The sequence below is a fragment of the Phocoena phocoena genome, chromosome 6 (genome assembly GCF_963924675.1).
Source record: "Phocoena phocoena chromosome 6, mPhoPho1.1, whole genome shotgun sequence".
Classification (NCBI taxonomy): domain Eukaryota; kingdom Metazoa; phylum Chordata; class Mammalia; order Artiodactyla; family Phocoenidae; genus Phocoena; species Phocoena phocoena.
The window spans coordinates 108,639,030-108,665,637 of NC_089224.1; the positions used below are offsets into that span (position 1 = coordinate 108,639,030).

The following is a 26,608-nucleotide window of genomic DNA, read 5'->3' on the forward strand; positions in this document are numbered from 1 at the left end:
GCGCGGCCTCGGGCCAGTTGCTGGCCCCGGCGGCCAGCCGAGAGCGTGGGGCGGGGCCTGGGGCGGGACCAGGGCGCAGTTAGTGGTTGGGGACCCCGCGAGGTGGTGGAACACCGGAAGGGGAGCAAGGCGGAGGCTGCCGTCCAGCTCGCCCTCTCCCACCTCCATAAGCCGTCCAAACTGTTGGAGGCAGTGGTGTGCACCCCTCTCAGTCCTTTTGGTGCCCTTGAGCGCTGCTCTCAGAGTGGTGGGAAAACACAACCATGTTGACAAGGGAATGTCTTCTACTAGTCCTAGGGATAGCGTCAGAGGCACGCTACGAGATGACAGGTGGGGACCGCCCAGCAAAAGCATGGCTGCCGCGCTCCCAGGGCCCTCCCAGCAGGCGGTTGGCGAGTCGCGCGGCGAGCCGGCCGTTGGTGCGCATGCTCTCCGGCGCCCCGCACCAACATGTCCACCGCCTCCGGGTGAGCGCGGCCGCCGCGAGTCGGCCGTTGCTGGGCATGCTCCCTGAGTGCCCCGCACCAATATGGCGGGCGTCCTCGCTGGGGTGACTCTAATTCTCGGTTTTCGGCTCTAGCCGGCCGGTGCTCATTTCTCTTCGGAAACCTCTGAGCGCGTGGTGGGGCCGGGGAAAGGCAGGGTGGGTGCGGGGGTGAAAGGTGAGAGGGGACTGCAGGCATCCAGGCCGGCCCCCGGCGGCAGAAAGATGGCTGAGGGCGAGCGGCGGTCGCAGCCAGGTAGGGCGGAGGGGCCGCGGTGGAGTGGGGGGTCGGGGGCGGTGCCAGGCGTGGGGGCGGGGACGGGGTGGGGTGTGGGGGGTGCGGTGTGTGGGTTGCTCAGCGAAGGGGAGGAGGGTCGGGAGGTGGAGGAGCTCGAGGGGCAAACGCTCTTGGCCCCCGAGGGAGAAGTGCTGGGGGATCTGGAGGGAGGGTAGGATCCCGGGACTGCAAAAGGGCGATGGGTGGGGCGTAACGCCAGGACTTGGGGAGCCTGAGTTGCCCGACGGTCGGGCGGGCAGCCCCGTGGCCCGAAGGGGAGGCCTTTTCCACACCTGGGCTGCTCCTCCTAAAGTCAGCTCTTGACCTGGCGGGGAAGCAGGCGGGGATGGCGGCTGCTGTCTTCATTAGACTCTGCACTGGGGCTGGGGGCTGGTGCTCCGTGGGGCCTGCCTCGACCCCTCGGCCCTGACTCCCCCTCATCACCTGCTCTCTTTTCCCCTTGGAGACCGGGCTCCGGAGTTTCAGTGGCTAAGAAGTTATCGAGGGAAACTGCCCTTGGTCCTCTAAACCACTGATTTAAAAACGCTGGTTGTGCAAAGAGACGACTTTCTTTCTGGCATCACCATCTGTAACTTTTATTTACACTGTGCATCTCAAATAACTGGGATGGAGGTGCGAGGGAAAGGATCCTCTTAGACCGGTAACGTGGGGAAATGGAAGGGTGTTTGCTGACCCCTCCCCGTCCCCTCCCTTGAGTCAAGAAGGACTTTTAAAATTCTGTCAAAGGTGCAAATAGGTTGGCTAAACAGCTATTTCAAAACAGCTAATGTTTTGAAACCATTCACTGTTCCTTCTACCTTGTCTCCCCTTTTATGACCTCTGGGAAGGTCTCAGGAGGGAGAAACTTTGAAGATCAAAAGAGGCATCCCCTCCACTCCCTACCCCGTCACAAAAAAACAACAACAACAGCAAAAAAAAAAAAAAACCCCAAAGAGCTGGGTATGGTCTGTTAAGGCATTTGAAACCTGACATTTATTTTGTTTGGTACAAAACTTCTGTGCATGTGACCTTAGGAGTTCCGGTAATGACATCAGGATATATAAGACAACCAGAATTATCAGTGAGATGAATGTGTCTGTGAAGATGGGCGGTGGGAGGTGTGGGGGGAGAACCTGTGCACTGAGACCGAGGAAGGCTCAGGGAGGTTATCTAGGGCTGAGAAGATTCGGGTTCCCAGGAGGTGTTCCTTCTTTGAAGTTTGAAACAAGGGATGTTTAGGAGCAGTGGAAAGAACTGCTTAACTCAGTGTAGTGATGAAAACCTTGGATTCTGGAGTTACATAGACCTGGCTCTACCTGGCACGCTGCGGCCTCTGTGACCCTGTTTTCTTATCTCTCAAAATGGGGCTACTGTAGCTTCCTCACCGAGCTGGTAGCGTGTGTTCCGTCGATGGTGTGGGCAAATCATGGGGCGTGGGGGTAATCAGTAAATCTGGATTGCTGTTATCCTTTTCAAAGATGGTACAGGTTAAAACATGTAGACAGGTTCCCAAGTCGTAGGTGATAACATATTATACCCTGTGGGATTTTTTAGGAACACCTCTAAAACTCTGGAGGTTTCCATCTTATACTGAGGGTTGGTTGTAGGGGATCCAGCTGTCCCGTGGCACCTTTGTCAGAGGCAGAATAATCTGAGGCTAGAGAGGCTGTGGGTCTGACCTCGCTGATCACAGTCTCGAGTTTGAAGTCTTGTCTTTTTGATTTGGGATTGCATGTTCTGGTGAATTGTGTGTGTGTGTGTGTGTGTGTGCGTGTGCGTGTGTGTGTGTGTGTGTGTGTTTCATCAGTGATTGGTCGCAAAACTTCCAAGTAGCCTTTCCTCTGGGAACAGGGCCCAGCCCTGTGAAATAACGTGGGGAAGGCTAGTCCCTTTCAGGGAACAGTTCTTGCAAATTTAGAAAAGGGCTCTGTTCCCAAAGATCATTTGCAAATGGATAATTTGGAATGTAGAACACATTTTCCCATAAAAACAATGCGGTTAGGTCACCAGCCTGACCTACAAAGCTTTTAATTTAGCATCTTACTTGAAGTAGCAATTTATTAATAGGATGGTCGTCAATTGAAGGCTCTGGGAACAGGACTTGCAGAACAGGTGGGAGGAGGAAGAGAGTTTCTGGTCTGGTTTTTGGGGCCCTGGGTTGAATTTGAATTAGGCAGAGGTTTGCCTTGGTCTTATCCCAGATTCTCTGTCTCCTTAGGTCTCCAGGTCTCCTGGCACTTTTCCTTTCCTCAGGGCCTCTCGAGGCAGGCTCTAGTCCCCCAAAGGTCATATGTTCTAGAACCTACTTAGGTCTTTGTTCCCTTTTCTCCATGCAGCTGATGTGAACTAGGTTTTAGGAGGACAGCAATGGAACAGATTTATACTACATTGTGAGTGACTGATAGTCCTTTACACTTCTTGGGGAGTTTTCATTTTCATTTATTTACTTTTTTAAAATAAATTTAGTTTTAAAAAATTTTATTTATTTTTGGTTACGTTGGGTCTTCGTTGCTGTGCACGGGCTTTCTCTAGTTGCGGCAAGCGGGGGCTACTCTTTGTTGTGGTGCGTGGGCTTCTCATTGCGGTGGCTTCTCTTTGTTGTGGAGCACGGACTCTAGGCACGTGGGCTCAGTAGTTGTGGCTCACGGGTGCTAGAGCGCAGGCTCAGTAGTTGTGGCACATGGGCTTAGTTGCTCCGTGGCATGTGGGATCTTCCCGGACCAGGGCTTGAACCCGTGTCCCCTGCACTGGCAGGCAGATCCTTAACCCCAGCGCCACCAGGGAAGCCCTATTTATTTTTTTAAAAGTTATTTTTATTTTTTGAGAGTTTTCATTTTTAAAGGAAGGGATTTACTAATCTGACAAATCTCCAAGAGTAGATTCAGGCCCACAACTCCCAACCTGTAACCTTTGGGACTAGGTGTATTTTGGAATTCAGAGTTTTTCAGATTTCAGAAAGCAGTGTCCCATTATCAAACAAAAAGATTTATGCAGCAAAACATACATTTCAGCTAAATGGGATACACAAACTACCCTGTATTTTCCTTTCCCTCAGCTTCTGAAAATACAGAAACTCTATTTAAAATAGTTTATTTCTGACCACAAAAGTACTACAGTGTCAGTTTTTAATAGTAATATGTAGGACTTCCCTGGTGGTGCAGTGGTTGAGAGTCCACCTGCCGATGCAGGGGACACAGGTTTGTGCCCCGGTCTGGGAAGATCCCACATGCCGCGGAGCGGCTGGGCCGGTGAGCCATGGCCGCTGAGCCTGCGCATCCGGAGCCTGTGCTCCGCAACGGGAGAGGCGGCAGTAGTGAGGGGCCCGCGTACCGCAAAAAAAAAAAAAAAAAAAAAAATATGTAGCTTAGAAAGTATATAAATCCTACCTCCTAGAGATGACAGCTATTAACTTTGGTGTTTAATCCTTTAGATTTTTCCAATGCATAAGCTAATAGGTATATGTGTTATTTATATTAGTATGTAAAGTTTTCATTTACAAAAGTAAGATTATATTGTATATAATATACTGCAGTTTTGGTTCTTCATTTATTAGTATTTAGGCTGTTTTTCTCATGTCAGTAATTTAGATTTTGTTCTTTTCAAAAGCTAGGAAGATTTCCATCATACGGGCATATCATTATTAATCCATCACCTTATTGATTGATATTTGGGTTGTTTCTAGTTTTTTTCGATGCAGTAAGCACTTTTATATACATCTTTGTCTATTTCTGTGGGCACATCTGTAGGGTTGATGCCTCCTGTTGGCTCAGTGGGTGTAGAATGCAGTTTTTACTTCAAAAGACAGCGCTGAGTTGCCCCCTCAGCAGATTCTACCATCTAAGACTCCCACCAACAGTGCAGGAGAGTTCCTGTTTCCCCTTCCCCAATCAGTGCCAGATGTTTTTAATCTGCCAACCTGATTTAGAAAAGCAGTCTCATCTAATTTACATCTCTTTGCTTATTCGGGATGTTGGTAATTTTTTTCAAATGTATCTTGGCCTTTTTTTTTTCCCCTTCTTCTTCTTTGAGTTGCCTGTTTATGTCTAAAAGGTCAACTTGGCTTTATTCTTCTAACCTTTCTGCCTGCTTGGGAAGCAGGAGGAGAGGGCATGGCAGATCCACTGGACGTATCAGTTGTTGAGGGGGTTGCCAGGATTGCCCAGCTCCTCGCAGAGTGAGGAAAGGCAGGAAGCCAGTGGGTTTGGCTTAACAAGCCAATACTTTATCCTGGGAGTACGTGTCTGGTTTATGCTAGGGCTTGCGCGTTGGAGTCTTGGTTTAAAAGTGTGTGTGTGTGTGTGTGTGTGGTGTGTGTGTGTGTGTGTGTGTGTGTGTGTGTGTGTGTGTGTGTTGGGAGGGAAGGATTCTATTTATCTGATTGCTTTTTCATTTTCTTTGTCAAGATTCTTCGGAGGATATCCCTCCAGCCACTCAGAACTTCATCATTCCAAAAAAAGAGATCCACACTGTTCCAGACATGGGCAAATGGAAGCGTTCTCAGGTACCAATGGTGTCTGCACTGTAGGGTCAGAACTGGATGAGAAACTTGGGCTTTTTCAAAGACAGTGGTTTTCTAGGCCTGAGTGGGGCTGTGAGCTCCTGACCCTTCTTGCTTTTGGAGCCAGAGCTGTTTAGAAGCTATGGAAAGAGGTGACAGGGGAGCTGGCTGTCTCTTCCTCCTCAGGGGCAGCACTCAGTTTAGTGGGAAGGTCTCTGGGGGCTGGGGTGAGGCTAACCATGGAGAGTTCTGCTCCAGATTCTTGTAAGCCATCGCCCCTTGGGTGTTACTGTATTGGCTGAACATCCTACATGATGGAGTGGGTCACCCTGATGCTTGGTTGCAAGTGATAGCAAGTCTGGGAGCCAGTGTATCACAGGGAGAGGAGGTTACCACATGGAAACCTAGGGCAGGGAAGTGGCTGAGTCTAAAACACCAGGGAACTGGGATCCCAGTTTTCTGTGCTTCTCAGTCTTCATGGTAGGCAGAAGACAACAGCTTGTACCTTCCCGGCTTCTGGTACAGGCTGTGGAAAGACTGGGACTAAGAAAAAGAAAGCCAATTTCAAGTTCTCAGGGAAGGCCTTGCGTCCAGCTCCATCCAGTTGCCTACACCTGGTCTGGGCAGCTGGAGTGGGGAGTGTCACCTGTGTAGAAGGGTGGCCCAGGGTCCTGGCAAGCTTGGCAGGTTCTCTGTGAGGAGTCTGCTGTGCTTACGCTGAGCCCGAGTCCTCGCAGCCTTGTTGGGGCCGGGGTCGTGCTAGCCTGTCTGGCTCCTCTTTCACAAGCCTGCCCTTTAAATATCTGGGGATGGCTATCGTGTCTTCTCTGAGTTGTTTTCTCCCCCAGGTCTTCACCGGGATAAACGCCTTAGTTCTTTAGCTGCTCAAAGGATGTGGTTTCCAGTCCTTTCATCGTCTTGGTTGTTCTGCCTCAGGGTTTCTCAAGCTCAGCACTGTTGACGCTTGGGGCAGATAATCCTTTGCTGTAGGGGGCTGTCCTGTGCACTGTAGCATGTTTAGTAACAGCCCTGGCCGCTACCCACTCAATGCCAGTAGCAGCCTTCCTCCCAGTTATCACAACCAAGAATGTCTCCAGACATGTTGGAAGTCTCCTGGGAGCCGTCTCGCCCAGGTTGAGAGCCACCACTTTTCTCTTCCCTGAACCTGCAGGATTGTCTGAATCCAAACGTGGCTTTAGTTCCTTGCTTTCCCCTAGATGTTTTCCAAAGAACATTGGGTGTTTATGATGCGCCAGGTGCTTTAGCTGATTTAACCCTCACAAAAACCCTGGGACTCTGAGGTCATCTCCATTTTGAAATTGAGAAAACTGAGGCCAGGAGGTGAAGACATTTAGACATCTAGCAAGGCACAGTTAGTGGTCGAGATGAGAGTCCAAAGAGTTACGTCTCCAGGTTGCCTGGCTCTGGAGCCCCATGGGTTGAGCTGCTGTGCTCTAGGCTGTAGGTGGGCAGCCTAATCTGGCCCGCTGCCTGTTTTTTTTTTTTTTTTTAGTTTCTTTTTATTTTGGCTGCACTGGGTCTTAGTTGCGGCATGCATGAGGGATCTAGTTCACCTTCAACGAAGACCAGGGATCGAACCCGCGTCCCCTGCATTGCAAGGCAGATTCTTAACCACTGGACCGCCAGGGAAGTCTCCCCCCCCCCGCCCCCCCCCCGACATCCTTAAGTGTTGGATAAAGAGGAAGCAAGAAAGTGAGAGGCAAAAGGGATGCAGAAGAAACAAGGCCACACAGAAGTTGCTTGCTGCCAGGAGCTGCCTCTACAGGGGCCCGCACCTCAGTGCTTTCTTAGGCCTCTGCTGGCTGTAACCTGCAGCCCCGTGGGGAAGAGGTTGCCCAGTTGGAAGCTGGGGATGGGTGTGCTGGGAGACCTGGCCGTGGGCAGAAAGCAGCTTCATCTCCTGGGAGCAGGGCATCTGCAATGCAGGTACGCAGCCTGGCCTGCCTGGTGGGGGAAACATCTGGAAAGTTACTAGGGGATGGACCCTTGGTGGTATAGTATAACGGTGGTGTACTCGCCGCTCTACTTTGGAGTTTGGCTGGCTGGGTCCTAGCTCCACGTCTAATGACATCTTGGTCTTAGGAGTCACTTCCCCTGAAGCCTTGGTTTCCTCATCTGTAAAATGGGGACAATGATAGTGTCTACCTTGTGGGGTTGTTGTATAAAGAAACTGCTGGCAGCCATGGTGAGTGCACAGTAGACTCTGGTTGGAGGTCCAGGTGTCACTGTGGTCATTGGCCTGCCAGTGGTTTTGGATGGAGGATCAGGTTGGGATCTTTCTGCTGCTCCTGCTGTCGGGGTGGGAGCCGGGGGCAGCTTGGAGCTCTTTGGTAACTGGGTGGAGCTGGGGGCTGTCAAGGTTGTAGAGGGTGGGGCTCTGACACCCTTCTCCACGTCCCGCCCCCACTCTGTTTGGCAGGCTTACGCTGACTACATCGGATTCATCCTCACCCTCAACGAAGGTGTGAAGGGGAAGAAGCTGAGCTTCGAGTACAGAGTCTCCGAGGTAGGCAAAGGCAGGAGCCTGCCGGGCCGGGTCTTTCCAAAAATAGCTGCCAAGAGCCCACAGTGGGCCCAGTGCAGAAACTAAGATCGCCCAGACACATGTGCCGCTGACATTTTAGTGTCTGCATTTCTAATTTAAAAAAAAATCTGTGCATAGATGTGTATTTATAAAATTGAGATCAAGGTATATAAGCTGCTTTATAGCCTGCATTTTTGTTTTGTTTCGTTTTGTTGTTCTTTTGTTTGGGGCCGCACCGTGTGGCTTGTGGGATCTTAGGTCCCCGACCAGGGACTGAACCCGGGCCCCAGTATTGGAAGCGTGGAGTCCTAACCACTGGACCGCCAGGGAACTCCCTAGCCTGCATTTTTGTCAACTGGTGTCTGTATGTAACTTTTTAAATTAAAAATGATCGCAAAAGAGGTAAAGATGCTCACTGAAGGGATTACTGTTAGAGGGGACTTCCCTGGCGGTCCAGTGGTTGGGACTCCACCTGCTAGTGTAGGGAGTGTGGGTTCAGTCCCTGGTCGGGGAGCTCAGACCCCACATGCCTCGCGGCCAAAAATCCAAAACATATAACGAAACAATATTGTGACAAATACAATAAAGACTTAAAAAATAAAAAGGTCCACATCAAAAAAATCTTAAAAAAAAAAAAAGAGATTACTGCTAGAAACCTGTATAACACGAACAAAAACGCTGGCCGCGCCCTGTATTCCGCCCCGTGACGTGCTCCCGAGGGCAGCCAGCTGCTCGCAGCGAGGGGACTGTCGCCCAGACCTGCCCCGGGGGCTCCTCTGCCCCCTGAGCCATGCCCTCGCTGGTTTAAACAGTCCCCCACTTAGACTTTGAGGTTATTTCCCTAAACATTGCTGCTCTGAACACCCTCGCACATAGACCTGTGGGCGTTCTTTCCTAAGGATTCATTCCGAGAGGTGGAAATGCTGAGTTGCAGGGCGTACGCTGCTTGGTGCTCTTTGGCTGTGTTTCAAAGACCGGCTTGTTTGTAGAGGGAGGGTGAGAGCTGTGGGGAGGCTGATAGGCACGGGCAAGCTCTCGGCCCTTGCTGGATGCCATCCCAGCCCCGGTGCCAGGCCTCCAGCGGCCTCCTGTGTTCCTGTCCCAGGCAGCCCAGAGCCCCCTTGAGCTTTATCTTATCTCAGACCCCAGGCCCGAGCAGCCTCTCAGTGCCTTGTCCACCCAGCTCTCTAGCTGTAGCTTCGGTCTGTCGGGTAAGGCCTGGCCCTGCCCTGGCCCAGTCCGTCCACCTTTGGCAAGGCTGGCATAGCCCTCATGCTCCTGGACCCTAGCTGGCTGCTGGGAGGCCGAGGTCCTGTTCTGTCACTGCGGGGAGAGGGGAGGGGGGAGGGGGAGGGGGGAGGGCGGAGTGGCCTGGGGGCGGCTTCCAGACCACCCACAGCAAGGGGAACCTGCGAGGCGCTGTATGAGATCGTCTAGACCCTTGTTTAGAATGCGCTCCTTCCTTCTGAAATTATGTCTGTCCTATTCTTTGGGGGTTAAAATGTTTTATTTTTGTAAAATAAAGGTGATAGTAGATAGGAGGCTTATGTTTTGTTGTTGTTCCATTTGATTTTTTTAAACGAGGGCAGAATTTAAATTTGGCAAGTAAGATTTTGGAGAAAATTTTACTGGTCCATGAAATTTGAAAAGGAAGCTTTGGTTCAAGGAGGAGGAGGGTGGCTCAAATTATTCTTCATGCTTCCTAGGGGCTTCAGCCCACAGCTCCCTCCCCTCCAACCCTCTCCTCCCAACAAGGCAAACAACAGAGGCAGCCCCTGCCTTCAAAAACCCTCTCCAGAAAGAGAAGCTATAGGAGACTTTTAATTATTCATTGGCCCAGCTGAGCTAGCAGCTGGGGCCTGGCCCCCCGCTGGCTTCAAGCACCTTCTTTATATCCCCTTCAGTGCCTCACTGAGAAGAGAGTTCTCTGGGGAATCTGTTCTGGTGCTTCTGGGGCCAGGATTACTGCACCAACCCTTATAAGTCCCAGCTGCTGCATGGGGTTAGGTTTGCTCTGTCCTTATCAGCTCTTCCTGGCGACCTGGTTCTTCACAAAGCCAGGCTCTGGCAGAGCGTTTGGTCACATTTCAGCAACGCAGCTCTTTGTCACCCTGGCCCTTGGCCACAGCCAGGTATAAAGGGAACTTTCTCCTCTTACAGATAACTTTCCTCTTCTCCCAGGCCCCAAGCGTAGGGAAAGGGGAGGTGAGGGAGGGCAGCATCAGGGCCACTGTCACGTTGCTATTTGTGTGGACTGCACGGACTGCAGTGTGGTTTGTGCCTCCCGGTGCGGGGGGCACGGGCTACCACGTACCCCGTTAGCTCAAGGCCGCCTTTTCCCTCCCCACAAATACACACTCAGCTCTCGGGACCATTTCTCTGCAGAGTCTCCGCAGTGGCAGACCTGACCGTGCCTCGCCCTCTGTGCCTTTGCCCCTTTTCCCGTGGGCACCTCTTGCTAGTTCCTACCCCCGCCAGGAGCGCCTGGAGGTGTCTCCTTATACCATTTGTACCTGGCAGACACAGGCGAGATCTGCTTCTGGGCAAGGCCCCTCCTCCCGGCCCACCTGTCCCCTGTGTCGTGTGCTCCCCGAGCCTTTCGTTACCTTTGTCCTGGCCCATTTCTGCGAGCTACATCTGGAAGGGGCACTTCTGGAGCTGCCCTCACAGACCTTTGTTTTAGATAGATAGCATCACCTGATGTCCTCGGTGAGTAACATTTGGTGTGCTAACGCTGCCTGGCCTGTCACACCGATTCCACTCCTTAGTCCCTGCCCTCTGTAGGAGAGATAGAGGTGAGAGATGAGAGATGGGTCTCAGACACTGCTGGCCGTACAAAGCGTTACCCACGTTCGCACCTCTGACCCAGCATTTCTGCACAGGGTATTGTTCATGGGGTGAACAATTGGAAGTAACCCAAACATTTAACAGTGAGGGATTTGGTAAGTAAATCACAGTACATTGGTACAGTGAAATATTATTCGCTTGTTAGAGGCTTTTGCAAAATTGCGAAATTATGTTTCCATGTTGCTGTGGAACGAGGGTCATGAGGAAACTGATCAGGCTACGAAGTGGCGTGTGCCCTGTGATGCCTGTTTCAGCGTCTGTGTGTGGATGTGTACCATCACCCTGTACCAGGCACTGTGCTTCCTGGATTGTCACTTAGTCCTTGTGACGGCCCTTGGAGTCATTTTCCATCGTGCCCATTTTTGAGATGAGGAAACAGGCTCAGAGAGTTAAAGTCACTTGGTCAAGGTCTTGCGGCAACCAAATGGTGTTTTAGCTGTGATTTGAAGGCAGGTCCAGCTGCCTTCAAAATTCTCACCATGATAAACAATGGAAAACACTATTAAAAAGATGCAATAGAAGAGTACGTTAAAATGTTAATAGAGGTTCCCCCGTTATCTGAAAGTAGAGCGTTTCTATGAAACCTTTTGTAAACCAAAGTAGTGTAAAGTGAAAATCCTCTTTAGATTTCTTTCTGTTAGCAAAAACAGCTACTAATGTAGGTCTTCCGTAAAAGTAAAGCGGCGAAAAGCGAACTTTCGAAAAGCGGGGTATACCTGTGGTGTTGCTTTCTGGGTGGCAGGATTATTGGTCATTTTTGTTTTCTTCCTTTTTGCATATCTGTTTTCAGTGCTGAGCAGGTATCCTGTACTAGACGGAAGACACCAATAAAATGTAGTAAAGCAGGTCAGGGCCGCAGCTTGTGCTCACGTGGCAGCTCCCCCGGGTGAGCTGTGAAACCGGGTGCGGAAGCCACGCTGGTCCCTCAGCCTAGTGCCAGGCCCTTTCTGTAAGGCTCACTGTGTTCACCTGTCCCCTCCTTCATGCTCAGGGTGGTGGGAAGAAAGGGGGACAGCAGGGAGATGCCAGTAGTGCCAGGCCTCGCGGTCACTGTCCAGCAGCAGTTGGGACTTCTTCCCTCTGTGGCTCTAGCTTGGGGACACTAGTCTTCATGGCTTGGCCCCCTCTACTTGCCTCCACAGGCCATTGAGAAGCTGGTCGCTCTCCTTAACACGCTGGACAGGTGGATTGATGAGACTCCTCCCGTGGACCAGCCCTCTCGATTTGGGAACAAGGCCTACAGGACCTGGTATGCCAAACTTGACGAGGTGAGGCTGCTGCAGGACAGGCTTGGGGGCTGGGCTGGGGAGAGAGCTGTCAAATATCAGAATCACTGGGGAGTTTGTTAAAATGGCAGTTCCGTTTCTCAAAGTACAAATGCGTTTACCCTCTCCCGCAGCCATCCTCCAGGAATCACCACTGTGGATGCGCAGTCCTCTGCACAGGGCTGTTTATTAGGTGATCGTAGCAACGGATTGAAACGTCCCACGTGTCCATCTGCAGTTTATTATCCGTTAAATAAATTGGAAAGTCAACCCAGGGAGTACCATGCAGCTCTGAGAGAGAATAGGGAGGCCGACTAAGGAACTCGGGAAGGGACCGCAACTTCCAGTGGTCCCTCGGCATCTGTGGGGGATTGGTTCCGGCACCCCCTGCGGATGCTCAAGTCCCTTGTATAAAATGGCGAGGTTCGGTCAGCCCTCTGTATCCATGGGTTCTCCATCTATGGATACAAAGGGCCGACTGTACTGTTAGGTTAGAGGGGAGCTGGGGTGTTATGCACACGGCAAGCTGCCTTTTGGTAAGAAAGAGGGGAAACAAAAAAGGTATGTTTGTATTGCTCAGTTTGCACTGGAAGGATATGTAAGAGGCAAATAAGGCTGTGGTTTCTTTTTTTGAGGATGGGGGAGGGGGTGGACGGGAAAGGGTGAAGTAAGACTTCTCAATGCATCCCTTTTATAATGTATTTATTTTTGAGTCATGCAAAGGTAATACCTGTTAGAAGCAAACAAAAAATAAACATGAAGGATAGCCACCCCTGGGAGTCCAGATTCTCACCAGGTCTCCAGGAGATTCTCATGCCAGGTGATTTTTGGGTTTTTTTGTTTCTTTGTTTTTTGGCCACGCCACGTGGCATATGGGATTTTAGTCCCCCCAACAGGGATTGAACCCTGCGCCCCCTGCGTTGGAAGCTCAGAGTCTTAACGACTGGACCACCAGGGAAGTCCCTCATGCCAGGTGTTTATAGACTGAACTTGGAGAAACTTGCATCCTAGTTTCTTTGGCCTAGTGTTTTCACATGGAACAGAGGGGAGTCCCAAGGACCCAGCAAAACACCGTCCTTGCGTAAGAGCGGCCTGGGGCTGCTTCTGGTCTCTAAGATGGCACATGGGCGTATTTTTTTTTTATTAAGTTATAACTTAAAGAAAGCTGACAAGCCATAGCTGTCAATCATGTACAGCTTGATCGATCTTTTTTTAAAAATAAATTTATTTTTATTTATTTATTTTTGGCTGCATTGGGTCTTCGTTGCTGTGTGCCTGCCCTCCCTAGTTGTGGCAGGCGGGGGTTGCTCAGCAGTTGTGGCGCAGGGGCCGAGCCGCTCCGCAGCATGTGGGATCCTCCTGGGCCAGGGCCCGAACCCACATCCCCCGCATTGGCAGGCAGAGTCTCAACCACTGGGCCACCGGGGAAGTCCCCTTGATAGATCTTAACATGTTTTTACCCTTGCATCCATCCATGTCAAGCCATGGAAAATTCCCGCACTTCAGCAGGGCCTTGGTGCCCCTTCCTAGTTGATATCCCCCAGACGCTTCTGACAGCTGTCCTGTAGCTCGATCTTGCCTGTGTTTGAACTTCACGTAAATGTTTGGCTTCTTTTGCTCAACATTGTGTGACTCCCCTGTGCTGGGCGGAGCAGTGGGTCTTCTTCCTTGCTACGCAGCATTCCAGGGTAAGGCCATAGCACAAGTTATCCCTTCTGCCGTTGCCGGACGGTTCGGTTGTGGGTTGTTTCCACGTTTCGGCTGCTATAAATAATGCTGCCGTGAACGTCCTTGCATACGTCTCTGGTGGACGTCGGGCACAAACTCCCTCGCTGGGAGTATGAAGAAAGAGGACATCTCTGGAGGTGTCAGTGAGTTACTAGGTGGGAAAGTCGAATGGCTTCTTTGTAGATCCCTCCTGTCTTGCCCCCAGAACCGTGTCCCCTGGAGGGAGGGTCAGCAGATGAAGAGCCACCCCAGGGTGGTCTCCGTTGTGTGAAAAGACATGCTCTCCCTCCTCTTCCTTCTGTGGGCAGTCAGAGCAGGGAGCCAGGACTGCTCGCTGTGGCAGCCAGGCTCCAGCCAAGATGCTGCCTCTGGCACCTGGCCACCGAGATGCTGCCTAATCTGCCACCACTTTGTGTCTCTTATGTTATCAGGAAGCAGAAAACTTGGTGGCCACGGTGGTCCCCACCCATCTGGCAGCTGCTGTGCCCGAGGTGGCTGTTTACCTAAAGGAGTCAGTCGGGAACTCCACGCGCATCGACTACGGCACAGGTACCCGTTACCGTGGGCGGCGCCTGCTTGGCTTCGCAGTGGCCCTTTCTCGGGCTGCCTGCTCTTCGCTCTGGGTTGTGTTGGTGGGGTGAGGGAGCCAGCTGGGGTGCAGCGCGGCAGGTGCAGGGACGCCTGCTGCTCTGGCTTGGTCCACCAGGGGGAGCCGGTGCCACATGCATGGTGGTGTGAGCGCAGCGCTGACTTCTGTTGCTGTGAAGAGGGCCTCGCTGTGCGCTCATCGTCATCCCCAAACTGATAATTTGTTGAGCACTGAGTGTATCCCGAGACAACCGCTTACGGAAGCCTTGAGAACTGAAAGACCCTGGTAGCCTCTGGCAGCGCTGTGGAGCATTGCTGTTAGCCACTCGGTGCCCTTCAGAGGGAGCGCTGTGGGCATCTTAACAGGGAAGGGGGGTGTCCTCTATCTAGCTCAGGCGTGGCTGAGGAGGGTCGCTGCTTTGATAGGCCCGCCTTTCTTTTCCTTTCCACGCTGAAGCAGGCGAATGCAAGAGCTACTGCTCTCTCGGGCCCTTCCCTTGCCTCTGGAGGAGCCCCGGCCCCAGGGGCAGGCCTGGAGAAGGGCCCCCTTGGACCTGGGTCATGGGAAAGTTCTGTCATCTGCTCCCCTGATGCTGAGGAACAGGCTTATTATCGAGTGAGACTTTTAGGGGCGGCGCTTTGACTGAGACCAGCCGACCAGGAAGACATGGAGGTGGGGAGTGGCCAGGTCAGCAGGGGCTGGGTTTTTCCTCCACTCTCAGATGCTCTTAGCTGTGCAAGGGTGATGACTACCCCTGCGTGATGGTGGCCTGGACTCTGGCTGGTCATGATCAAAAACTGTGCAGGTGAAAGTAACAGCTCATTAGCTTTCCAGGCCCTTGCAGGGACCCTTCTTCTGCAGAAATAGGACAGGAAGCCACTGAAATATTCTCTCCTCCCCTCCCTCCAAATATGTTTATTATGACACCATGAACCATGGGATTCGGCCCAGAGTCCCGCCGGTGGTTTCTGTAGCGCTGACCATTTCTATTTGATGTGACTGGGAAGGAAGGGGGGTGCCCTTTGACCCTGCAGTGTGGCCATGCTTCGAAGGCTTCAGTGGCTCCTACTGCTCTTAGGATAAAGTCTGAACCTTTTTCCTGTGGCTGTAAATGCCTGTCTGATCTCCAGCCTCATTGCATTACACTTTCTCCCTTGCTCTCTCTGCTTTAGCCAGACTGGCCTTCCTAGGGTTCTTCAAACATATCACGGTGGTTGTTGTTGTTTTGGGGGGGCGTCAGGGCCTTTCCATGTGCTGTTTCTCCTGGCTAGCGTGCCCTTCTTGCTTCCCTCACGCCCTGTGCCTTGCCAGCTCTTACTCATCTTTCAAATTAAATGTTATTTCTGAAGGGAAGCCTTCCTGAACCCTAATGTCAGGATCCCCCTGTGATATCCTCCAATTATCACCCTATCCTTCTCCTTCAGAGGTGGGTTCATAGAAGTGATTGTATATTTAATGTCTGTCATCCTGATAGGTCATAAACTATCAAACAAGGGCCTCTGTCCCTCTAGTGCCTGACATGGGCGGTCGTGGCCACCTGCAGTAGGTGCTGCATAAGTAGGGCAGGACTGATGGGTGAGTTAAACCTCCAGAATGAGATGCGAATGCCTACTGAAGCCCCACCAGCCCGGGCCTTTTTAGGAGTAGGATTATAGGACTAGTGGTTCTTAAAAGGACCTAGTTCTTTCTGGGTGGGGAAGAGGCCCCGTCACCTCCATGTTCACCTCCGTCCTTAGAGGGGAAGTTAGCAGTGATTTGGACTCTGGTGAGGCCAAGAACAGTCCCATGCCTTCTGGAAGACTGTCAACCTCGGCTGTGTTTTCTCCCCCAGGACATGAAGCTGCCTTTGCTGCTTTCCTCTGCTGTCTCTGCAAGATAGGGGTGCTGCGAGTGGACGACCAAATAGCCATTGTCTTCAAGGTGTTCAATCGGTGAGTGAGCCCGGTGGGAGGGGCGGCGGCCGGGGGAGGAGCAGCCGGGTCTCCTTCCTCCTTGTTACCATCAGACTGGGGACGGGGTGCTAGAGGGGGCTCCTGAGGGGCCGTGGCTTCTCTTGTCCTGTCCTAATCAAGCTGTGTCTGTGAACAGGGTGTCCAGGACTCCTCCTTCTGACAGGTTCAAGTTCAAGTAAAAATAAGCGAAGGGAATGTTACGTAACGACCGCTAATGCTTCTGTAGCATTTCTCGCGTAGTGGTAACTTGTAGGCGCTTTACACACAACTCTTTTTATTCTCACGAAGACGCTCATTTCCATTTTATAGATGAGGAAACTGAGGCATAGAGAAATCGGGTCCTTTCACTGAGGTCACAACCAGCTGAACCCAAGCAGTCAGGCTCTGACCTGCTCCCCTCACCACCCAGACCACCTCCCGGCACGTGGGTGTGTCTCCGTCACCAGAAGGCGCTGACACATCTGTTCAGGGCCCCACTCTGGTGCTGCTGATGCCGCAGCTCCAGGGGCGGTTCCCGAAGGGATCTAGGGGATGATCTCCTTGGACTCCCATCAGCTTTCCTATGGGCAACCCGAAGCAAGAGGAGCTGCGGCTCCCGCCCAGGCTCTCAAGTTGTCAGGAGGTGATGGCACTAACCCCCTTTCCCAGTTGGTGTTTTGCCCCTTTCGTGGGCCAAAAGGAGGCTGAGTGTGAGGGAAGAAAATGAAGTTCCATAATTTTGAGTGTATCAGCCGATGCGTAACACAGGCATGCAGGTTTTCATTGAAAAGGAGATCTGTTACACTCTTAGGTGGTTATTTCCGGCCTCCTTTGCTCCCATTGGCCAAAGGGTTGAGACTGTCTTTCTGCTTTTTGCCACCTCCCCTCCCTTCCCTGCCCTCCTGTGCAGGTACCTTGAGGTTATGCGGAAGCTCCAGAAGACGTACAGGATGGAGCCGGCCGGCAGCCAGGGCGTGTGGGGCCTGGATGACTTCCAGTTTCTGCCCTTCATCTGGGGCAGTTCGCAGCTGATAGGTACTGAGGTCCCCTGGCCCTCCTCCCTCCCCTCCTGCCCAGGGCGCACAGTGACAGCTTGGAAAGCAGGCATTAGACCGGCTATTGATGGAGGCTGCTCGCTGCCGACCTTCTGCTGCAGCTGGCGTGGCAGGCTGGGGAGGCTGAGGCAGATAATGGAAAGCGACACGGGCTGGGGCGAGGGCGCCTGGCGCGTGACGGACTGGTGTGAAATGCGCCCCGGCTCCTGGCGGCAGCTGCGGGGTTTTTTGTTGAAAATGAGGGGTTCTTTTGACTCAGTGACCAGCACCATCCGCTGTTATCATCGAGCTGTGCACGGGGGGCGCCCATCGAGGAGCTGCTGCTCGCTCCGGGCCCGCTCTGAGGGTCCCTCCCACTTTCCCACGGGCGAGCCAGAGTGGGTGAAGGGTCCACGTCTGTTTCCACGTAGGATTAACTGCTTACGGAGTAATCTTAATAAACGACCCTTTGTTGAGTACTTCCCTGCGCCAGGCACTGCTCTCTGCTTCAGGCAAGCACCCTGGGGAGGCTCTTTGCCGGCAAACCGCTGCCCAGCACTCACCCGTGCAGGCACAGTGCCAGGTGCTTCACGGTGCTCCTGACGTTCAGGTGGCACTCCACAGCCCCACTGCACGGGTGAGGCAACTGGGTGGCATGGCTGGAAAGCAGCAGGGCTGGAGCTTATTACACTAGAGTACAGACCTGCACAGGGCCATCGATTGCTCCAGCGAGATCAGGCGTTGAGGGCGGTGGGCAGGACTGCAGCCGTGGGGTGGGTGCAGATGGCACGGGGCTGCGGTGCCCCGCCGGCGCGAACGCCTGGTTCTAAACCCCGGGGCTCTTTGCTGTTTCCAGACCACCCGTGTCTGGAGCCCAGGCACTTTGTCGATGAGAAGGCCGTGAACGAGAGCCACAAGGACTACATGTTCCTGGAGTGCGTCCTGTTTATCACCGAGGTGAGCGGAAGGGCTGAGGGAGGGGCCCGCGGCAGCCTCCGGGCCAAAAGGGGCTGAGGCTGGTGGCTTTGGACACAGGAGCCGGAGCTGCCATCTGAAGATGGCAGGGCCAAGCCCTGAAGTGGGTTGTTGAAAAGGAAGCCCAGCCAGGCCTCTCTGAAAGGTTAAGCCACCTTCTGACTGTCCAGGCTCTCTTCCTCTAAATCAGTACTCTGGGGTTTCTACTGGAGCCGACAGATTAAGACCTTGTCATTACGTGGACTTGGTGACCGACGCAGCAGGTCTGAAGGGTGGGGGCCACAGGGTCTGCAGAGCTGTGTGCATGTGGGACGAAGCCATTGCAAGAGTTGGAGAGACTGGAGTGGAAGGCGGGACAGATCCCTGCTGAAGGGACACGGCTTTGCTGGACCTGGGCCAAGGGAGGTGCTGGAAGCACAAGTGACAGGCCTGGACCCCCAGCCCACCCAGCGGGGGTCGTTTAACTGGGTGTCGTTGTCCTGCTAAAGTAGGGCCTCCCGCCAGTGCAGCCTTGGACCGCTTCCTCAGGGTCACCTGGGGAGCTCGTGAAAATGCACGTTCTTGGGCCCCACCTCAGCTTTCTGAATCAGAATCTTGGGGGACGAGCGCTAGGAACCTGAATGTAAACACATATGCCAGGTGATCAGGCATGAAAGTTGGGGACCCACTGCGCTCGGGCCTCTCTTTCAGGAGGTGTGGGGGCCTTTCATCCTCCCTGCCTGGTACCCACCCCACAGGCTCCCAAAGGGCACCCTGGCTCTGCCACCTGGAGAGGGTCTCGCCCCCGTTCTCCTTCCTGACGCCCGCAGGCATTCCTGCTGGCCCAGTGATGTCCCTCGCACACCCGTGGGCACCCCTGCTGGTGCGGGCTTCTCTCTTGGCCGCCCGTTCTGAGCCCCCTAAAGAGGGGGAGACTCCTGGCCAAGCAGCCAGAGCTCGACTCTCCTGGTCAGCAGTCGGCTCAGGCCTGCGCCCAACTGCAGAGGCCAGAGGGGAATGCCACGTTTTTCCAAGTCAGCAAATGAAGGCCGTCCTGACGGCTGGGCGGCCACCACTCGATTCTCAGAGATCTGCTGCTTTCAGCACTGCAGGCAGCCCAAGGTCGGAAGGACTCCGGGGCAGCCTGGCTCGCTGCCTTGAGAGCCAGTCACATGCTGCTCTCTCCAGAGTAGAATGGGAGGGTGTGCGGAGCTGGGGAGACCCCAGGAGGAGCTGGGTGAGGAGAAGGGGTGGCCTTGCCCGCTCCTGGGGGTAAGAGGCTAAGCTGTTCCGGCTGGCCAAGCCCCTGGGTCCCTGTCAGTAACTAACAAGGAGGAACGCCAGGCTGGGCCTCAGGGAGTATGGGAATTGACTCCAGCTTAAAACTTTGTTTCCTTGTTTGTTTGTTCGATTACGCTGGTGTGAAAACTCCAAAGCTTTGCTCAAGTCTGGGACCCAGGTCCTCTGCTAGAGGGAATCCTACGGTGGCCACTAGGTGGCACTAAAGACACATTGAACTCGGAGGTTCTGGTAACAGTTGAGGGAGAGGCGAGAACTGGCAGGAGGCCGGCAGGCCCTGGAGTTCCTCGGTGGTTCCACACGCTCTCTGCGAGGCCTGGTTTTCGCCCGGGGCCTCGGTGCTTGGGCCTGGTGGTGGACGTTGGCCGCTAGCAGGGGATGTGCCCCAGAGCCGAGTGACCGGCGAGAGCCCCTCTCACCCACTCGGCCAGCCTAGAGCAGGCTGGCGCAGCTCCTGACTGTGGCACACATTGTGCTAGTTCTCCGGAGTCTGGGCTCACCACCCGGACCAGGGTTTTCGCAGCCCCCAGTTGGTGGTGACGGAGGCCCGAGGCCTGACGCTGGGACGTGGGGACCCGGCGGCCTGCGTGGAGCTCTGTCTGCTGTGGTCAGGAAGGGGGCAGTGTTGCCTCTGGAGACCCCAGGGATCACTAGAGCTGGTGCAGCTAGGGGATTTAACAAACAAGAAGTTGGAAATGAGACCGTGCTTTTCCTCCCGCCGGGACCAGCCTGCGACCTGCCCCGGTGTCCCTGAGCGTCCCTGATGAGGGACCTCACCTTGCAGGGCTCCTGCCGCCTCAGGAAATGCAGCCCTGGCGCCTTTAAGAGCCCAGGGCAGGCAGGAAAAGAATTTCAGTTTCAATCTGGCTTCTAAATTTGGAGTTTTGGGAAGGGAGGGATCAGATTTCAGCTGGAAGGGAAGGAGCTGACAGGAAGGCGCTGTGCAGAGCCTCCCCCCACCCCACCCCCCTCAGTTACTGACAGAGGAACCATTTACAAAAGGCCGATTCTCTTGGGAGTGGAGAGGCAGGAACGCAGCGTCTGTGAGTAATTTCCTGCTCAATATGGCTGCTCTGACTCATGCGATCCCCCTGGGGTCACTGCGGGCCTGCAGCTCGCTCGCTCCTTCTCGCTCCTTCTCTTCTCCCTTTGTGGCTGGAATAAGCGAATGTTTTTTGTCTTCTTGACCCCATTCCCTTTCCCCCCTTATCTGCTTTCCTTTCCGGAGTTGCAGAGGCTCCTTCTGAAGGACCTAAGGAGACCTTGGGACCCTGAAGGCTGGGGGTGGGGGCGGGGGCAGCCCCTCTAAATAGCATCTCTGGCCTTTCCACGGAGGCGGCCCGGGCCACTGGGGCTCCGGAGCTCGGGCCTCCCCCCGGCTCTGCCAGCGGGCCAGAGAGGCCTTTTGGGTCCCCCACCCCGTGCCCCTAGCGGGGGATGCTGGCCCACAGGCAGAACCCCTGGTTTCCCCACGTCCCTGGGCCAGCCTTGGCCACGGAGCCCTCGCTGAGCAGACCCCTGGAGCTGCGGCTGTGACAGAGCCAGCAGGGTGCCTCCTGGGTGGTTCGCTCACGGGGCCTAGTCCAGAGTGAAACTGGTTCCCCAGCTCCAGCGATTCCTGAGCTTCTCAGGGCCTGGAAGTATGCAGGAGAGGGCTGGAGCCTAGCGCTCCTCCCGTGGGGCCCAGAGCCTGGGGAAGGGGCGGGGCGAGGGGAGGGCGGGGTGGAGCCTGAGTGGGACTTTGGGAACAAAGCACCCTGAAGGCCAAGCCCCTGCAGGCTGGGGGCTCATGGCTGCCTTCCTGGAGGAGGGAGCCTTACAGAGAGGAGGGGAAAGATTCTGGGTGAAGGGACTGGCCCAGGAGAAGCCCTGTGGGGACCATGGGCCATGGCCTCACTGCTCGAACCCCGGGGGTTGAGACAGGCTTTGGGGGGACTTGGGCCAGGGGAGGGAGATGGCAAGGGTAGAATGGCATCTTTTTCGACGTAGATCTTACAGTTTTGTAAGAGTTGCCTTGCTGCAGGAGTGAGAGGCCTGCGAGCATGGGTCACCAGGCGAGTCCACAGCTGAAGGGTGGGGGGTTTGTGTTCCTGGGACCTCATGCTTATGGTGCCCAGTATGGAGACCCATCCCTCCTCTCTGGAACAGCTCTCCACCAGCCCCGCCTCTACACACAGCCTCTTCTGGAACCTTCCACCTACTCAAGGTCCAAGTCTGCTTTCTTGCCAGCTCAGCCTCTTTGCTTTTGAAACTCTTTCTTCTGAAACCTGGGGCTCCGGGTGCTGAGCCTGTTTCCCCCAGCATCATCAGTGTTGCTTATCAGCCCGGGAGGGGACTGTGTGGCGGGGGATTGTGACCTGCTTGTTAACAAATACAGACACGCTGGCCTCGTGCTGCTCACGGGGTGCACTCAGGTACACGAGCTCTTCCTCGTCTCAGCGCAGTGGTTTCTGATACCATGGGGGCTCCACTGGGCTTGCCGCAGAATTTCTTCCAAGAGGAGGGACTGGGAACAGAGCCGTTGCTGCCGTTGCCCTCCCTTCCCCACTCCCCTGCCAGGTCAGGCTGGCTTTCTAAACAGACAGACCTTCCTCCCCCATCTGTTGCAGGTGCCCTGTGGCTCATGTCTGCCCCCTCTTTTCCTTCTCCTTCTGCCTGCCATGCAGAGGGCAGTCAGATGCCTGGGTTTGGTCTGGGCCCTCCCTCAAACCGACCCCTCCCTCAGCTCTTCCAGCCCTGCCTGTGGCAGGCCAAGAGGGACCCTGTCCTGGCACTTGTGTGTGTGTCCACATATATGTACGGGCCTGCAACTTGGGCGTGTGTGTACGTGTGTATGCTCCCACAACCTTGCTGCAGGGGAGCAGGGGGTGGGCTCCTGGGCGACCCATCTCTCCAGCTTGTGGACTCTTTTTTTTTCCAGATGAAGACAGGCCCCTTTGCAGAGCACTCCAACCAGCTGTGGAACATCAGTGCCGTCCCCTCCTGGTCCAAAGTGAACCAGGGTCTCATCCGCATGTATAAGGCCGAGGTGAGTGGGGACTGGCCTGCACGCTTGGTCCTGGGCTGCATCTCCCTCGTCCCCACCCCGCTGTTTTGTTCTGAATCCAGCTCTGAGTTGCCGGCCAGCCCCTCTGACGCTTGAGGCCTCAGAATCTCTTGTCTGTGGGATGGGCAGTCAGAAAAGCACTGGACTGAGGCCCAGCTCTGCCCTGTGACTGAGCCAAGGCCCCGCTGCTCGGGGGTCTCTGTTCCCACTTGTCAAATGACTGGAGGCCCTTCTCAGCTCTGTCTCCTGTGGGGACACGAAAATGAAAACAGGCCTGGGAAAGGGTTTTATCCTTTGGAGGCATCATCAGAAGTGATGTCCCTCCAGCTTCGGTGGGTCTGATCGCTGGGCAGGTGGGAGGCCGGGAGCTGGCATTTTTAATGACCACTTGAGGTGGTCCTCGCTGCTCTCCAGTCAGAGAGGCAGGGAGAGGTCTGGATTTCCAGAGCTCCCCGCGCTGGGAGGTGGCTGTCCCCTCTCCTGCCCTTCTCTGCTCGCCTCTTTGGCACCCTTTTCCCAGCCAAGGAGGTGGCTTCTTTTCTGGCAAGTAGGGAGGAGACATTTCTTCCCACCCCATGCTTTCCTCTGGCTCCTTGCACATCTTATGCAGGCCAATCCTGGAACTGCTTGACCTTGGCCAGGGGAGGGCCTGGGCATGAAGTCCCTCACCGGGAGGAGTGGGTCCCAGAGGCCCCTCTTTTCACCCTCAGGCTGGTGGTCTCAGGTGTTGCCCTGCAGGTGCGCCTCTCTTGACCCTTGGTCATCCCTCTCCTGGGGACGGGGGGTTCTTCGGGTGGCCTCCTTACACCCAGAGCTCACTCAGACCCATCAACGGAGGCAGGGGAGCAGGGAGGGCAGGCTGTAGGGGGCTGGGTGCGTTTGGTAGTACCAGCGCTTCCAGTGGGCCTGGATCCCTCTGCATGGCCCTGAAGGGGTTAAAGGCTCTGGAGCTGACCGGGCCTGGCCTTCTCTCTCCCTTCCGCCCCCTCCGCCTCCGGTCCCCTTCCTCTGGACTTCACATCCTGTGTTTAGGTTCCAGCCCACATACCTCTCTAATCTGAGAGGAGCCTTTGCTGGGGCTGTGCAGGCTCCTTCCGGCCGCAGCCCGGCCCTCCATGCTGGCCCTCCTGCTGGGGAGCACCCGGGGTCCTGCCCTTTATGTGTTCTGTTGTTCTTGACACCCCTGCCCGCCCCAGTCCCACAGTGGGGGCTGAGGGGGACTCCCTGCTGGCCACGCCCCCCCCCCCCAAGGCAGGACTCTTTGGTGGTGTTCCTGCTTGGCATCTTAAATGCCGTCCTTTCTGCAGGCTCTTACTTGAGTGACTAAACTTAGCTTGACCTGGGCCCCTAAGGGCGGAGGAGACCCTGCCTCCCTTCCCTACCTGCCCTGTCCAAAGGCAAAAGAACTCTGGCTGACAGGTTGAGGGAGGAGCAAATTAAGATTAGAGGTGGTGATGGGGCCACACAGACGAAACAGTCCGTGGTATAACAGTTGTCAGTATCTCTCTGGATGTTGAAGCCAAGGAGGTCAGCCACTGAAAAGTGCCCGCAGCTCAGGACCAGATGAGGGAGCACGAGCGGATAACCCAGCGCCCTTCCTGAGACCCGGAAATTCCAGCCCTGGGCGCACACAGCCTGCCGGGAGCTGCGTGGCGGCCACACGGCTTTGTAGGACAGCGCGGGAACTCACTGACTTTAGTTTTAGGACACCGAGCCTCTGTGACATGCCACACTCGTTTGTAAGTTGCTAGCGGGTTGCCCTTACTCTTTGGTCCCTGTGAGTCATGTGGTCACATGCTCTTTGCTCGGAGGAAAGCAAGGAAAGGACTTGCTTTTCCAGACCAGTTCTTGGTCCTTGCGGAAGACCTTTGAGGCTCACCATTCTTGAAGTCCAGATGGGCGTTAGCAAAGGCCAGAGCCCCTGGCCAGAGATGGCTGCTGGAGGGGAGCGGGTCCCCTGAGCTGCCATAGAGGCCTGACCGGGCCTGGTGTCAGGATCTGGGACCAGCTGTCTGCATCTCCAAACTGCCTGTCAGTTCAGCCTTTCTGAACTGAAGAGCCAGATGCTTTCCGGGACCCTTGTGGGGGGTGGGGTCTGTTTTTCCTGAGGGCTATCACCGTGCTGGGGCTCCCTTCTGAAGGGCCTGTCAGGACCTGGGGAGCCCCTTCTCCCCCTGAGTCGCCGGGACCTGGGAGGGCCGCCAGCTGGAAGGTCTACTCATGGGCAGGCAGAAGCTGTTGCTCTGCCCAGGACACGGGGAGCGCAGGGGCACCGGTCACTGGAGAAAGACCTGGCCAGAGGCTCCCTCTGCTGTGACCCTGGAGCCCCCGACTTCCTTTGCCCCAAGCAGCCTTTTGCCTTTAGCCCAGCTCCTCGCCCCCTGCCCTGCCCCAGGCCTTGGGGAAGCTTGTTCTGGGTCCCTGAGGGAGGAGTGGAGAGAACCTCTGCCCCTGCGCCCTCCCCCTAAGCCTCTTGCCTTCACAGTTTCTCAGGCCTGAAAGCTAGAAGCAGGTTGACCTTTGACCCTTTCTGGAATTCCAGGACCCTGGGGGGGCCCCCCTTTGACAAACTCCCACCACTTCCTCCATGACGTAAGCACAATGGCAGCTGCTTTTTCTGGATCTGCTGCTCTTCCCTCCCCCCACCGCCGACCCCCAGCTGCCTGCTCCCCACTTTCTGTGCCCCAGGCCCAGGAGCCTGGCTGTGGCCTGGAGCTCTGCTCCCACACAGACAGAGCTTGGTTCCCCATCCTTCCACCATAGATTTCCCTTCCTTCAGGCCTTGTGGCCCACCCCCTACTCTGACACGCATGTACACACACACACACACACACACACACACACACACACACACACACACACACACACACACACACACACACACACACACACACACACACACACACACACACACACACACACACACACACACCCTGGGCAGAGACCTCCGCACCTCTGCGGCTGGTTGTTGAGGTGAGGGAACCTGGGCCAGCGCTGGCGTGCCTTTATTTCTCTGAGTTAGTTGGAGGAGAGCACGGTCACAGGATGGAACTCTCACCCTCTCGGAGGCCATAAGTCTTGCTGCACCCCAGCCAGGAGGTGCACATTCTGCCTGTTTCTGTAGCCAGAGGTCTGAGAGGAGGCACATCCTTCTTCACATGTGCGGGGCTGCTGCCTGTGTGGTGGGCAGGCATGGCAGGGTTGGTGCGGGGGGCTGGGAGCCCGGGGCGCGTCACCTTCCCGGTGCTGTGCGGTGTGGGCCTGGGCTCTGGCTGCCTGTGGGCCAGGCCAGCTTCTTGGTCGGTCCTGCTGCTCTCTGTCTCCCCTCCTCTGCCAGAGCCCTGGGGCCAAGGCCCTGGCTGGGCTGGGTTCAGGGAGCAGCGCCATCCCCCGCTCAGCCATCCCCCTGCGCAGCGCTCTGCCCCACGCACAGGGCTGCTGGGAATTGCCCTGGGGGTGGGGAGGCTGTCCGCTGCTTCTTATCGTCTCACTCGGAAGTGCCGAGATGCCTTTTTCAGTCTAGAGAACTGAACATTGGGAAAATGGGCCTTGGACCCTTCTCGGGCTTGGGTCCCAGTATCCCCACACCTCTTTTCCAGGGCTGGGAGAACCCCCATGATCTGGAGGGTTCTTTTCACCTCTGGTCCCCAACTTGTCCCTCTGGGCCAAGTGATGTCACCGCTGCCTCTCTTCTTGGCCGCCGCCTTGTGGGGTTAGGCTGCCTTCTCTCCCTCCCCCCTCCCTCGGTCCCTCTCACTCGCTCTCATTCTCGCTATTTGGTGGACCTGACCTGATTGTCGTGGAGTGCGGGGTCTTTGGATGGGAGGGGGTGATCAGGAATGGGTCGGAAGCTCTGCCCTTCGCCAAAGGCCTGGCTGCTTCCTGAGCCCTGGGTGGGCACCTGCTGGAGCTGCGCTGCTCCGGGCCTCCGGAGTCGTCCAGGGGTCCCTCGGAGGCGGCCCGAGAGGCCGAGCAGGCCGGCAGGGGTGCAGTGCGGCCCTCACCTCTCCTGTCTGCTCCCTCCTCCTTGCAGTGCCTGGAGAAGTTCCCGGTGATCCAGCACTTCAAGTTCGGGAGCCTGCTGCCCATCCACCCGGTCACTTCGTGCTAG

General features: G+C 55.2%; 1 protein-coding gene across 1 annotated transcript; it reads left to right on the top strand.

The window, feature by feature from the left end:
• The first annotated feature begins 709 nt into the window (after positions 1–709).
• On the top strand, positions 710–26,608 carry PTPA (protein phosphatase 2 phosphatase activator). The gene is made up of 10 exons (XM_065878812.1): positions 710–740; positions 5,165–5,262; positions 7,700–7,786; positions 11,794–11,919; positions 14,076–14,193; positions 16,065–16,164; positions 17,075–17,199; positions 18,055–18,155; positions 22,372–22,479; positions 26,531–26,608. The coding sequence occupies exons 1-10, from the start codon at positions 710–712 to the stop codon at positions 26,606–26,608; spliced, it is 972 nt and encodes a 323-aa protein (XP_065734884.1).

Excerpts from the sequence above, each read along its gene's own strand:
- PTPA (XM_065878812.1), top strand. The coding sequence starts at position 710 with ATGGCTGAGGGCGAGCGGCGGTCGCAGCCAG. Across the intron at positions 14,194-16,064 it reads GCGCATCGACTACGGCACAG|GACATGAAGCTGCCTTTGCT; the intron begins GTACCCGTTACC and ends TTTCTCCCCCAG. Across the intron at positions 22,480-26,530 it reads TCCGCATGTATAAGGCCGAG|TGCCTGGAGAAGTTCCCGGT; the intron begins GTGAGTGGGGAC and ends TCCTCCTTGCAG.